The following is a 15,823-nucleotide window of genomic DNA, read 5'->3' as shown; positions in this document are numbered from 1 at the left end:
TTTAAAAGCTGCTTGTGGCTATCATTGACAGTTCCTTCAGAGCTTCTTAAGGCCTATTAATATATGTGAAGTGTCTTTTTAAGTAAATACTCTTTGCTGAAAGTAAGTAGAAATTAAATTTAGTTTGTATCTTTGCAGTTGTTTTTTATTAAGTTATAGTTTTTGAACTATCAGTTATAATAAATGCAATTCAGCAGATACTGTGAGTCTTATCAGTATGTATAAGTTCTTTGCTACCAGCACAGATTACAGCTCTCTTTAGCTTAAGAGAGAAGTACTGGGGACTTGCCTGAAGCATAAAGATGTCTAGTGGCTTGTCCAGTATCTGACACTTTGTAAGTGTCAGAGAGGTGGGATTCAAATCCAGGTTTTCCTGGTTTCCTTTTTCTTTATATAGAGGAAATTTTGTTTTTGCCCTGTAATTTATCCATATGGGAGAAATCCTGGTGTGCACACTTCTACTGGTGCAAATTGGGAGCTTATCTATAACTGATTGTCTTAGATAGTTGCTTAGAGCACTGAGAGTTTAGAGATCCCATAGCTAATACATGAATTCTAGGCCAGCTCTTTATGCCTAGTACTTCATTATCTCTCAAGAGAAGTCAGTTTTAAAAGATTTTACTTTCCTTCTCATAATTAAGTATTTGAGAAAAAGAAGAAAAATAATACCTGAAACATTAAAAAAAATTTTTTGAGTTTAAATAATTTCTTTTTTTCCTGTTACATGTAAAAACAGTTAATAGTCACTATTTTGAAAATTTTGAGTTCCAAAATTTTTTCCTTTTCTCTCTCCTCCTTCCTTCCTGAAACAGTAAACAGTTTTATATAGATTATATGGATGCAACCACTTAAACATTTTTCCATATTAGTCATGAAACATGCTAAGTGCTTTTCAAATGTCTTCTCATTTGATCCATACATTAGTCTTGGAAATTTTATTATCTCCGTTTTACACTTTAGGAAACAAGCAGACTATAGTTAAGTAACTTGCCCAGGGTCATACAGGTGATAAGGATCAAAGAGACTGGATTTGAACTCAGGTCTTCCTTATTCCAAGCCTAGTGCTCTAACCATTTTGATATCTAACTTGTTGCCTTATATGATTATGACTTCTTGATCATTCTAAACTTCTAAATCAGCTGTTCCCCAATCCCAGTTGGGAACCCCAATTCCCCAATAAGCCTTTGTATTGATGAACAGAGCAAGGTATACTGTTCTTTCTTCTACTTTAATAATCAACAAACATTTATTAAATACCTATGTGCCAGGCAATTGGCTAAGCTATGTCCTAATCATTTGTCTCCTGTCTTATTATTCTATTCTTCCATTCTGCCTACTTCTGTTTCCTTGATCCCAGATATCTAGTTTTGCTGCCTCAGAAGCCAAATTGCATGCCTTCAGTGCCTCTTCCCAAGCTTTCATCCCTATTCTTTTTTTTCCCTACAAATTCCTTTTTTTAATAGTATTTTATTTTTCCAAATACATGCAAAGATAATTTCATTGTATACCTTGGCAAAACCTTGAATTTGAATTTTTTTTCCTCTCTCCTCTTTCCCTCCTCTCCAAGACAGGAAACAATCCAATATAATAGGTTAAACATGTGCAATTCTTCTAAACATATTTCCATATTTGTCATTTCATACCTATTCTTTAGAACTTTATCCCTTCCAGTCCTACTTCTGCATAATTCCCAGGCTTTCTCTTTCATGCATCTGCTGCCCATTCCCCTTTCGATGTATTCTTGATAGCTTCCCTGACAGCTGCACTTCTCAATTCCTTAATCTCTCTGATTCCAATAACTACTTTTTCCAATTGACTTTCACTTCTCCTAATAGATTTCACTATCTCCTAATTGTCACCATTGATATTTAGAACCATCTTGAAATTCTGCACTCATACACTCTTGTCATTCTTCCACATTTTACTTGTCACTCACCTGAAACTTCTTCTTCTCCCTTAGGTCTTACAATTCTTGAACTCATCTATCTTTTCACAGTCTCCTTTCCTTTCTTTTGCTTCACTGGCTTCATGCCCAGTTTTTAATCCATTTTAATGTTTTATGGACAAATCTCCACGTACAATCACTCCCTGCTCCAGAGCTGCTTAAAAACCTGCTGAAAAAAAATTTCATTAAGTCTTCAGATCTACCTGCAAATTATCCTACTTTTCTGAGAAGGCAATCTTTTTCTCCATTCCCCAGTAGTTATCTGCCTGCACCCTTTCTTCTGGTCACATACTTTTCCACTAATGCAGCCTTAGAGTCACCAGTGACTTTTTCTTCTTAATCCTACAATAGATCATGTGGATTCTGCATGGAAAACATGCAGAATCTTTCTAGTTCTAGTTTTTAGTTCTCTCCTATAGGGTCAAATGGCATGAATTCAACTCTTCTATGTGACAGCCTTTTCTGTACATGGCTTTCTCCCTAATTCAGGCCTTTATCACAATTCATCTCAGTGACTTCAATAAGCTTCTAATTGAACAGCCTTATCCCTAATCACTTCCTTCTCCAAGTCATTTCCCACATCCTTTCCTAATTAATGTTAATAAATGGACTGTTAATAATAAAATAAAAGCTGATCATGTCCTCTACTCAGGAATCTTCAATATCTACTTCTATTACCTTTAAGATAAAAAAACATAATTTTCAACTTGTTATTTAAAACTTTTATTTCATAACATTGTACTTCATGTGCCCATTACTCCATTTAAATTCATGTATTGGCTGTTCTATGTCACTCACCATTCTGACTTTGCACAAGTAGTCTTCTGTGACAGGAAAGCTCTCTCATAAAACCTACAGTTTAAAAAAAAAATACAATTCAACAGAACTAGAAGGACATTGTACATAATAACAGATAAGCTGAGCGATGATCATTTGTGAATGACTTAAAACCTTTAGAATTGGATGGCTGGATTTAAAAAATTGGTAATTAATAACAGTAACATTGTGACAAAAGGTATCCTACAGATATGTGCTTGGCTCTGTATTAGTTAACATTTTACCAGTGACTTAGATAAAAGTATTGATGATGCGCTCATCAGATTTGTAGGTGGGAGGATGATACAATATCCAAAAAAGGTTCTAATAAGATGAAATTAAATTTGGATAAATATAAAATCTTACACTTGGGTAAAACAGTTTACAGAGACCAATGATAGTAAGTGTGGTTAGACAATTACAGTTTCTCTGAAAGAGGTCTAGGGATTTTCTCTCCAAAATCTAAAGCTAGCATTCTGTGTAATGGAGAAATATTAGATACTTTCCCAGTAATACATACACAAAATAAAGATATATTCCTTGTTAATTTTTTTGGAAATAGGTCTAAAACTGATAGCAATGGCAAGGATTTGAGAATAACATTTAAGACACATAGATAATTAAAGAGAAAGTAATACCATTCCTATTTGTTGATGATATCATGGTTTACTTAGAATACCTTATGAGGGATCACAAAAAAAAAGAGAGAGAGAGAGAGAATACTTACCTGCTTTCAAAAAATAACAAGTTATGAAAAACTTATAAGAAAGTCCAAGAGAAAACAATGAAGTGATATCCCATTCAAAATTACTACAAAATACATAAAATATTTGGGAGTCAGTTACCAAAGACTGTTCAACAGCTATATAGATACAGCTTCAAAAAGCTCCTTGGGAAGCATTAAAGAATATCTTAAGTAATTAGAGGGATAAGGGATGTTCAGTGATAATGTCTGGACAGTCCCTAAAGTTCCATTATTCGAAATGTATCCCAAAGGAAGTCAAAGACAAAATGAAAGCAACCATATACACGAAAATATTTCTAGCAACTCTAGGATCAAAGGACTGAAGACAAAGTACATGTCCATCAATTGAGGAATAGTTAAATAAGTTGTGATACATTAATGTAATAGAATATGATTGTGCTAATAATAAATAGAGAAAACTGAGGTTTATGTGAACTGATGCAATGTAAATTGGAAAGAACTCCTACCACAAAACAGTCAAAACTAAATGCTGTAAAATTATAATAGCCAAATTGTTCCCAGAGAGGAGAGAAATGAGAATAAATTTCTTGCCCTTTTTTACAAAGAGCATGAGAAAAACATCCAAAGGAAGGTAATCGCAGTGGTAGAACCTTGAATCCATATTCCATGAAGAGAAATCAAAGAAACTGGGGCCATTTAGCTTAGTTAAAAGAAAACTTAGAGGGCATGTGGTATTGTGTTGAAGTATTTGAAAGAGTTGAATTCAAGCCATTTGATCGTATGGGAGAGAACTAGAAATAATGGATGAAGAGCAATCCCAGAGAGAGATGGGTTTCCTTCATAGGTAACAGGTTTGTCCTTTTTAGACATCTTCAAGCAAAGAAGTACTTTTGTGGGACACTGTGTGAGGTTTTTTCTAACTCACCCATTCTGTGAAATTTTTCCATATTGATGTTATAAACATTTTTCAAACTTTATACATACACTACGTGTGACAAGGGGGCATTATAGTACTAGTATTCAATCAATAAGGATTTATCAAGGATCTTCTCTGTGCCAACTTTACTAGGCATTAAGTATACAAATACAAAGAATAAAACAATCCCAGCCCTCAAGGAAATGAAATACTATTTCTAAATTTGCTCTTTTATTGCTTTCCTTAATTCTGTAGTATGATGACATTTTGTCCCTGTTTTATTCAGCCAGGGATTGTAATATCAGAATTGGCAACTTAGTCTGCAGGCATATATTAAGTATCTCTTGTATACCAGGAACTGGTAGGGGTTGGGAATACAGGGACAAAAGTGAAACAACCTATTTAAAAAACAACAACAATAACAACTTTTTATTTTCAAAATAGTGCACAGATAATTTTTAATATTCACCCTTGCAAAAACTTATGTTCCAAATTTTTCTCCATTCCTTCCTCTCACCCATCTCCCCTAGATTGCAAGTAATTAAATTAAACATGTTAAACATGTGTAATTCTTCTATACATATTCTACATTTATAATGCTGCAAAAGAAAAATGAGATTAAAAAGGAAAAAAAAAGAGAAAGGAAATAAAAGCAATCAAGGTGAAAATACTATGTTGTGATCTATATTCAGTCCCCATTCTGAATGCAGATTGCTCTATTCATCATAAGTCTATTGGAATTGCCCTGAATTACCTCATTGTTGAAAAGAGAAGAGTCAAGCCCATCAGAAGTGATCATCATATAATACTGATGTTGGCATGTACAATGATCTATCTCTGGGTTCTATTCATTTCACTTAGCATTAGTTTATATAAGTCTCTCCAGGCTTCTCTGAGATTATCCTGCTGATTATTTCTTCTAGAACAGTAATATTCCATAACATTCATATACCACAACTTATTCAACCAGTCCAACTGATGGACATCCAGTCAGTTTCCAATTTCTTGCCACTACACGAAGAGCTGCCAGAAACATTTTAGCACGTGGGTTTTTTCCCCCTTTTTTATGATCTCTTTGGGATACAGGCCCAGTAGAGACGCTATTGGATCAAAGTGTATGCACAGTTTGATAGCCCTATAATTTACTTTTAAGGAGCTTACATTCTCTCAGGCATGGTGGATATATTCAAAATGTACTTACTTATATAAGGATATACAAAATAAATACACACCAACTCATTAAGGAAGAAGGGCCCTCCCAAATAAAATAGCAGGATTGTGAGAGGTGTAATGTAGAATTGGACACTGTTGGTAGAACTTTTTAATTAGGGGTTTGAAGGAAGTATAAGACAGATAATGAAGTAGTGTATTTCCAGGAGTGAGAGACTAGAAATAAAAATCTTGTTGAAAAGATGAAGAACAGAAAAAGATAAGTTATTTGTTGCCTATAAAATACAACAAGGGGAGTAATGTACAGTGGAATTGGAAATTAGGTTGGATTCATATTGTGGAAGGCTTTACAAGACAAACATAAGGTTTTTTTTATATATATATATATATATCTTATTCTAGAGACCAAAGGGAGCTACCAGAATTTGAGTAGGAGAATAACATGGTCAAATCTTCAATTTTGGCAGCTATATGGAGAGTAAGTTAAGATGAGAAATTCTCGAGGCAGGGAAGCATTTAGGTGGCTATTGTAATAGTCTATCCTAAATGAGGGCGATATAGAGTGATGTTAGAGTGAGTGGTGAGAATGGAATACAGAGAAGAGATGTGTAAGATTTGGTAACTGATTAAATATGAGGGGTGAAAGAGAATAAGTAGAGAATAACTCCAAGTTCACATATTAGGGAGATCAGAAAAATGTAGTATAGTTCCTTAAAATTAAGTCAATGAAAGACAAAAAATAGCTACCTGCACACAAGCATATCACAGTCTATTGGGAGCAATACCATATGAACATATACAAATAAGATTTAATCTTAGAGAGATATTAGTGCTATCCATATAAGAAATGACTGGGAAAGGCTTCTTGTAGCAGATGAGATTTTAGCTGAGCCTTGAAGGCCAGTCATTGGAGTGAAGAGTATGTGGTGGGAAGTAAGGTAGAAGAAAACTGAAAACTGGAAGTATGGGAGGGACTATGTTATGAAGGACTTTGAATGCCAAACAGAATATTTTGATTTTGACCCTTGAGGTGATAGGGAGCCATTGGAGATTATTGAATAGAGATGATATGGATAAACTTTTGTTTTAGGAAGATCATTTTGATAACTGAATAGAAGATGGATTGGAGTGGGGAAAGACTCACCTGCACTAGAGTGGGAGCGGTAAGGGAGGAGAGAATGGAGGGGTAATATAGAAGAGGTGATGTGAAAGTAGGAGCAACAAGACTTGACAACAAATTGGGTATGGGAAAGCAAAAACTCAAATATGTCACTTAGTTTGTGAATCTGAGGGACTAGAACAGTGATCTCTTTGACAATATTCTTATTCTTTGATCATTTATTAATTGGGTAATCAATTTAACTACTTATGTGTCTTGAAGATAAGATTTTATCAGAAAAACTCACTTTATTTTTTCACACTGCATTATTTTCCCTAGTTATATGTAAAAGCAACATTTTTAAAATTTGGTTACACATGTAGATTCATATTTTTACATATTTAATGCTGGGAGAGAAAAACTACAAAGAAAAAAAAACCAGACGAAAAAGGGGGAACAGCATGTGTTCATTTATATTCAGTTTCCATAATTCTCTCTCTGGATACAGATGGCATTTTCCATCCAGAGTTTTTTGGGATTGCTTTGGATCACTGAGCTGCTGAGAAGAACCAAGTCTGTCATAATTGATCATCACATAAACTTTGCTGTTTCTATGTACAATGTTTTTCTGATTTTACTTGTTTTGCTCAGCATCAATTCTTCTTTTTTTTTTTTTCTTTCTTCCTTTTTTTGTTTTTTGTTTTTTTTTCTTTCTTTCTTTCTTTCTTTTTTTTTTTTTTTTTTTTTTTGGCTGGGGCAGTTGAGGTTAAGTGACTTGCCCAGGGTCACACAGCTAGGAAGTGTTAAGTGTCTGAGACCATATTTGAACTCAGGTCCTCCTGACTTCAGGGCTGATGCTCTATCCACTGCACCATCTAGCTGCCCACAGCATCAATTCTTGTAAATCTTTCCAGGTCTTTCTAAAATAAACTTATTCATCTTTTTTTTTTTAAATAGCTTTTTTATATACAAAACATATGCATGGGTAATTTTTCAGCATTGACCCATGCAAAAACTTCTGTTAAAATTTTTTCCCTCCTCTCCAACCCTTCCCCTAGATGGCAGGTAGTCCCATACATGTTAAATATGTTAAAGCATATGTTATGTATACATATATTATATTTAATTTAACTTGTATTGGTCAACCTGCCATCTGGGGAAGGGGGGAAGAGAAGAAAAATTAGAACAAAAGGTTTGGCAATTGTCAATGTTGTAAAATTACCCATGCATATATCTGGTAAATAAAAACTATTAAATAAAAAAAAGCATATGCTAAATACAATATATGTCTACATATTTATACAGCTATCTTGTTGCACAGGAAAGGTTGGATTTAGAAAAAAAGTAAAAATAACCTGAGAAGAAAAAAAACAAAAATGCAAGCAAACAATAACAAAAAGAGTAGAAATGTTATGTTGTGGTTCATACTCATTTCCCAGTGCTCTTTCTCTGGGTGTACCTGGTTCTGTTCATTACAGATCAGTTGGAACTGATTTGGATCCTCTCATTGTTGAGGAGAGCCACATCCATCAAAGTACGATCCTCATATAATATTGTTGTTGAAGTGTATAGTGATCTCCTGGTTCTGCTCATTTCACTCAGCATCAGTTCATGTAAGTCTCTCCAAGCCTCTCTGTATTCACCTGCTGGTCATTTCTTATAGTTGTTCATCATTTTTTATAAAATATTCCATTACTTTCATATAACATAACTTATTTGACCATTCCCCAATTAAGGGGCATCTAGTAATTTTCCAATTCTTTACCACCACAAAAAGAGCTGCTACAAACATTTTTCACATGTGGGTTTTTTTCCCTCTTTTATGATTTCTTTGGGAGGTAGACCCAGTCATAGTACTGCTGAAGCAAAGAATATACATAGTTTTATAGCCCTTTGGGTTTAGTTCCAAATTTCTCTCCAGAATGTTTGTATTATTTCACAGCTTGACCAACAATTGTATTAGTGTCCCAGATTTTCCACATCCCCTCCAACATTAATTATGATCTTTTCCTGTCATAGCCAATCTGAGAGGCATAAGATAGTACTTTACAGTTGTTTTAATTTTCATTTCTCTAATCAATAGTAACTCAGAAGTTTTTCACATGACTATAGATGGCTTTAATTTCAACCGAAAATTGTCTGTTCATATCCTTTGAGCATTTATCAATTTAACTTAGTTCTTTATATTTTTGAGAAATGAGGCCTTTATCAGAAACATTGACTGTAAGTTTTTCCCCAGCTTTCTGTTTCTCTTCTAATCTTGGCTGTGTTGGTTTTGTTTGTGCAAAAACTTTTTAATTTAATATTGTTGGTGGAGCTGTGAAAGAATCCAGCCATTCTGGAGAGCAATTTGAAATTATGCCCCAAAAGTTGTCAAACTGAGCATACCCTTTGATCCAGCAGTGCTGCTATTGGGCTTATATCCCAAAGAAATACTGAGGAGGGGAAAGGGACCTGTATGTGCCAAAATGTTTGTGGCAGCTCTTTTCGTAGTATCTAGAAACTGGAAGATGAATGGATGTCCATCAATTGGAGAATGGTTGGGTAAATTATGGTATGTGAAGGTTATGGAATATTATTGCTCTGTAAGAAATGACCAGCAGGAGGAATACAGAGAGGCTTGGAGAGACTTACATCAACTGATGCTGAGTGAAACGAGCAGAACCAGAAGATCGCTGTACACTTCAATGTTGTATGAAGATGTATTCTGATGGAAGTGGATATCTTCAACATAAAGAAGATCCAACTTACTTCCAGCTGATCAATGATGGACAGAAACAATTACACCCAGAGAAGGAACACTGGGAAGTGAATGTAAATTGTTAGCACTACTGTCTATCTATACCTTCGGAATCTAATACTTAATGTGCAACAAGAAAATGGTATTTACACACATATATTGTATCTAGGTTATATTGTAACACATGTAAAATGTATGGGATTGCCTGTCATCAAGGGGAGGGAGTAGAGGGAGGGAGGGGATAATTTGGAAAAATGAGTACAAGGGATAATGTTATAGAAAAAATTACTCATGCATATGTACTGTCAAAAAAATTTATAATTATAAAATTAAAAAAATAAATTAATAAAATTTAAAAAAAAAAACTTTTTAATTTAATATATTCAAAGTTACCATTTTGCATTCCAAAATGTTCTTTAGTTCTTTGACCATATATTCCTCCTTTCTTCAGAGATCTGATAGGTAAACTGTCCTTTTCTCTCCTAATTTCCTTATAGTATCACCCTTCTTTACGCTTAGATCATGTGCCCATTTTGACCTTATTTTGGTATGGGGTGTGAGATTAGTGTGATGACCGCATTAACACATTGGATACCTTAGAATCAGCTGGAGTCGGGATAAGCAAAAGTCTTTATTCTTGGTCTCTAGTGGTAAAAGTCTAGGGGATGGGTGTAGGATCTCCCCGACCTCACCTCTACTCTGGGTAGTCTTACTCCACCCCCTAGTCCCTCCTACAATTCTCTGTATACACCAAACGATTGCGCCAGCACAGGATAGTGGGAAGGGCCATTTTCCAAGCATATTCTTATAGAGTATTGTCCAATCGGTAATTAGCCTTTAGTGCTCCATTGTTCTGACCTCAGTGCATTAACTCAAGAGTTTCAGCCCTTTACAATGTAGGTCTATGCCGAGTTTTTGAGAGAATTATTTTCCGGTTTAGGAAGTGAGTTTTTATTCCAGAAACTAGAGTTTTGGGGTTTATTAAACAATTAGATTACTATAGTCAATTGATGGTTGTGTCATGTGTATCCAATCTATTCTGTTGATCTAGCACTCTATTTTTTAGCCCATACCATATGTTTTTATAATGAAGTTTTAGGTTTAGTATTATTAGGCCACCATTATTTGTATTTTTAAAAAAATTAATTCCCTTGACATTCTTGAGTTTTTGTTCTTCCAGATGAATTTTCTTATTATTTTTATCTAGCTCTATAAAATACTTTTTTGGCAGTTTGATTGGTATAGCACTGAACAAGTAAATTAGAATTGTCATTTTTATTATATTATCTTAGCCTATTCATGAGGAATTGATATTTTTCCAGTTGTTTAGATCTGACTTTATTTGTGTGAAAATATTTGTTTTTTGTCATTCTATTTTAACATATTTAACATGTATTGGACTACCTGCCATCTAAGGTGGTAAGGGGAAGGAGGGGAAAATTTGGAACAGAAGTCAAGGGTCAATGTTGAAAAATTACTCATGTTTATGTTTTGTAAATAAAAAGCTTTAATAAAATTTAAAAAAAGAAAAGAAAAGGTTGAGATCATTTTTCCATGAAATAAACTGAAAGGTCTCATAAAAAAAAAAAGAAAGAAAGAAAAAGAAAACAAGAAGAAAATATTCGTGTTTTGTAATTGTAGTGGCAGGTAGACACCCAGATATTTTCTTTTGTTTATAGTTATTTAAAATAGAATTTCTCAATTTATTTTTACCTTATTTCTAAATCCAATTTTTCTTGTGCAGCAAGATAACTGTATAAGTATTTATACATATTGTATTTAACATATACTTTAATATATTTAACATGTATTGGTCTACCTGCTATCTAGGGGAGAGGGTGGGGAGAAGGAGGGCAAAATTTGAAACAGAAGGTTTTGCAATGGTCAATGCCGAAAAATTACCCATGTAACTTGTAAATAAAAAGTTATGATAAAAATGAATAAATAGATTCTCCCTCCTCCGTTATTTTTTTTTCCTCCTTCAAACCTTCTTTATGTTGGCTTGAAAGTTTTTAAATCAAAATTGTTTAAAATGTTGCTTTATCAACATTGTCTGATCATGAACTCTTCCTTTATCCATCCAAAAAACAATTTTCCCCTTGATTTTCTATCTTATTTGTGATGTTGCCATTTATATTTAAGCTCTGTATCTTTTTGGAGTTTAGTTTGGTGTGCAATGTGAAATGTTGTTCCATACCTACTTTCTGCTACTGTGCTTTCTCACTTTCCAGTTCTGTGTGTTGTGCATAACACAAAACCATTGGAATAAAAATTAGGAGGGAAAAAACTTGTACAGCAGGATACTCTGATAGATACAGTTTTTTTTTGTTTTGTTTTGTCTTATATAGTTATTACCTCAATAGAGGATATCTATGGATTCATCTAACATGAGGCTACTTGTGTTCTTTTTTTGGGGGGGGGTTATTGTGTGACTTTTTCACTGATCAGTCTTTCTTTCTTGACCAGTGCTAAGGTGTTTTGATGATTAGTGCTTTTTAGCATGGTTTGAGATGTAATACTGCCAAGTCTCTTTCCTCTTTCTTCTGAGTTTGTGTACATCCCAATGTATCACCATAAAAGCTGTGATTTTTTTCCCTAGGATTTCCCCATCAGCCCTCCAGCTGGTTCTTTTTTAGGTTTTAATGACATATGAGTTGCACTGCTGCTATCTCCTTTTCTATAATCCTGGCTGGTCTTATCCTATCTTCTTCCTTTTTTGTTCTTTCTTGCATTTCCTCACTTACTACCTTTATCCAAATAATTCACAAATCTTTACTTTCCTCCTGGCGTTCTTAACTCCAGAGTAACAGGTACCCCACATTTAACATTTCTAAGAATAAGCCCTTTGTCTTTGTTCATCTGACTTCCATTATTTAATAACAATTATAATAATACTTTATGTAACACTCTAAGTTTAGAAAAGCCTTTGTGTGTCCCATTATATCCCTTATTCCTCTAATCAAACTATTTTTGCTTCTTTTTCTGATGAGGAACCTAAGGCTCAAATTAATTTGTCTATAGTGACACAACCACTGATAGTTAGAATTGTGATTCATATCCTTGTCTCTCTTAGTCACCTTTTTCTTAGCAATTTAGTTATTCCTTGCTGCCTTTGGCACCATCACATACTTAATGTACCATTCCATATCAATTCTGATAGTTTTCTGTTTTTTGTAACTACATAACTAATACTTAGCTGATTCTACTTCCCTGTCTTCAATATGTATTTTCTTTTCATCAAGGCTCCACAGGGCTGCCCCCCCCCCTTTTTTTTTCCTAAGGCAATTGGGGTTAAGTGACTTGTCCAGGGTCACACAGCTAGGAAGGGTTAAGTGTCTGGGGCCAGATTTGAACTCAGATCCTCCTGACTTCAGGGCTGCTTCTCTAACCATTGTGCTGCCTAGATGCCCCTGACAGGGCTGCCTCTTAAGACTAAGGCATGACATTGTATAATGTAATGATGGCATAGGGGAAGAGATGATGCATATGGAATCAGAAAGGTGGCTGGGACTGACTCCATGCTTCTGACATTCGAAGGCTTGGTAACTACCAAAGTAGTGAAAATAATCACTCTGAGGATGATAATCTAAGCATCCAAAGGGCCCATGTTTTTGGTGGCTATAATGTACTGAGTGTCATTCTCAATTTCCATGTAGAATTAGTGCAATTTACTAAGTTTCTGACCTCTTTGAGGGAGTTGCTTAGGTACAAAAGAACCTTGGCCCTCTGTATTTTATCCTCTTGGTACATGGGCATCTGTAGCTATAAAAACATCATCCAGGGTGGTAGCTGCCTTGACAGCCACCTCCAGCATCTGAATGGCTTTTTTTATAAGACCTTTTTTTATATGATCATTTATAAACTTAAAAAAGGAAAAAAAAAAAAAGAACTCTAATTGTAAAAGATTTAAATACCCCAGACTATGTGAATAATACTGTGTTCTATCTGGAGACCATGGTTTAGAAATAAGTTGTGCCTCTACATACTGTAGAAACACATTGGAGTCTTTATTGAGACTCCAGTAATGCTTTTTTTTCTTGTGAAAATTGATAAGAGAATAAGTAGTGGGGATTAAAATATATTCTTTGGACGGTAAGATAAAATAGTATAGATATAATTAATTTAGCCCATTTAAAAACGGTCCTCTAAGTGGAACCATTGATAGAACACTGGACTTGAAATCAGGATGACTCAGCTTTCTGAGTTCAAATCTGGCCTCTGATACTTACTAACTGTGTGATCCTGGGCAAGTTACTTTACCCTGTTTGTCTCAGTTTCCTCATGAGCTGGAAAAGGAAATGGCAAACCCCTCCAGTATCTATATCAAGAAAACCCTAAATAGGAACATAATATAACTCAACAACAAAAGGCATTCCTATACATAAGTTTAAAAAGATCTGTTACTCTAAAGTTATAGCAGTTATGTTAATAGCAATTAAAGTTGTAGCAGAATGGATTGGTGACTTAAAACATGATTTGGGACAAAAAAGAGTACTAGAATCTTTTATGAGTATAATATCAAAGTTAATAGGATATTCCCAAGTGATCTTCAAGTATGTTATCTTTAAATAATGGATACAATTGTTTGAACAGAATTATAAGGATCACTTAGGAGCCTTTTTTTGTGATATAACTTTTGCAAAGAGTTTGACAGCATTTTGTAGTAAAAGAAATAACTCCTGTTTTGTGTTTTTATTTTTAGCAGCAAAACCAGTAGTGGTTAATGCAGCCCCGGTTCGGATGTCAGTTCCAATTGTTCCAGCACAAACTGTCAAACAAGTGTGTATTTTAAGATGTTTTTTTGACCCGCCTAAATTGTTGCTATAATGTTATACCTGCATCTCTAATTGTTAGATTAAGAATGAATGGTTTTGGCACATAACACCTTCTGACCTTGGATAAATTATTTATATTGAGTGCCTCAGTTTTCTCATATGTAAAATGAAGTCTGGGGGGATAGATGGCCTAATTAATTTCTAATTTTGTCACATGATGATTAATAATTGCCCCCTAAATTCTAATTGATTTGAAGAGTGCTTTTTAAAAATTCATTAAATTTAATATGCTTTTTTCCCCTTCTTTTCAGGTTGTTCCCAAACCAATCAATACAAGCTCACAGATAGTTACAACTAGCCAACCCCAACAACGGCTTATTATGCCAGCCACACCACTGCCACAAATTCAGCCGAACCTCACTAACCTCCCCCCAGGGACTGTTCTTGCGCCAGCCCCTGGGACAGGCAATGTGGGGTATGCCGTCCTTCCGGCCCAATATGTCACTCAGGTATGTTGAAGAAATTTAGCTATTTTGATCCTTGGATGGATCTGTGATTTTACTAGGGAAGTATTCCCTATAATGCTGCAACCCTGTCCTCTCCTCCAGCACAATCCTTGCCCATAACCATAAATGTGGGGATAACCCATGTGCTAATGGTCTTGTACAGATGTCTTGACATTAGTTGAATATCAATAGAACATGTGGACTGCTTCTCAGTTATCCCTCATGCTCACTACATGACTGACCTGATCTTTCCCATTCACACACCTTCCCTTCCTCCACAGTTAGCATTGGAATTCAGGCTGTCCCCTAGATTTCTCCCCTAGATTGTGGTAAACAACCTTCTAACTGGTCTTCCAGGTCTCTCCCTCTTCTAGAGCTCCTCTTATACACTGCTGCTGAAGCAATTTTCATCAAGCAAAAGTCTGACCATGCTACTTCCTTAACTCAACAAAATTGTCTCTCAAATCAGTCATAAACTCCTCTTCACAACCTCCATCTCCCATCTTTAGGCCTTTGCACTGGCCATTCATCATGCCTGGCATGCCTTCACCTCCTTTCCTAGGCCTTATATAATCCTTTTCTTTCTCTAAGATGAAGCTCAGAAACTATCTTCTTCTTGAACCCCTTCCTGAACCACCCCCCCCCCCAAGGGCTAGTGTCCTTCCTCCTGGATTATCTTGTAATTATCCATTTTGTCTGCATTTCAATGTATTCACTTTATGTTTATGCTAGACCTATTTTTATATGTATTCTTCTCCCTAATTTAGAAATTAAGCTCATTGCTGATAGGAATTGCTTCAGTCTTTGTATTTATGTCTCTAGCCCTTAGTAGAATAGTTCTTTGTGTGTTTTAATAAATGGTTGATTTTTTTTTTTTTTTTTAATTCTTGTTCAGCATGATGCCTAGTTTTAAAGATGAGGTAGATAAAGAGGAAATTAGAAAATCTGTGAAGGCTTTACCTTTCTAGTCTTTTAGGGGATATTACAATTTCCAAGTCCTTGGAAGTAAACTTTTGGGAACTATTATCAAACATCTTACTACTTTTAACTTTAAATCAGTAAACATGTAAAGGCAGCAGACAATAGTAGGTAAAAGGCTGGCCTCCTATATAGAGTGACCTGGGATCCTAGGTAGGTTATTCACCAATCC

The 15,823-nt window shown here is 34.8% G+C and overlaps 1 protein-coding gene across 5 annotated transcripts in view; it reads left to right on the top strand.

Moving 5' to 3' along the window:
• Window positions 1-15,823, top strand: part of LIN54 (lin-54 DREAM MuvB core complex component) — a 78,061-nt gene that overhangs the window by 38,312 nt on the left and 23,926 nt on the right. For 4 of the 5 annotated variants that reach the window (XM_074275559.1, XM_074275557.1, XM_074275558.1 and 1 more), the window contains 2 exons: window positions 14,095-14,171; window positions 14,479-14,676. In XM_074275559.1, coding sequence (XP_074131660.1) covers window positions 14,095-14,171; window positions 14,479-14,676 — 275 coding nt within the window. The remainder of the gene's footprint in view (window positions 1-14,094; window positions 14,172-14,478; window positions 14,677-15,823) is intronic. The other variant, XM_074275555.1, reaches the window with a different exon arrangement.

This window comes from Sminthopsis crassicaudata, chromosome 6 (genome assembly GCF_048593235.1).
Source record: "Sminthopsis crassicaudata isolate SCR6 chromosome 6, ASM4859323v1, whole genome shotgun sequence".
Lineage (NCBI taxonomy): Eukaryota > Metazoa > Chordata > Mammalia > Dasyuromorphia > Dasyuridae > Sminthopsis > Sminthopsis crassicaudata.
Note: the sequence above shows the minus strand (reverse complement) of the source record. Positions and strands in the feature narration are given on the sequence as shown.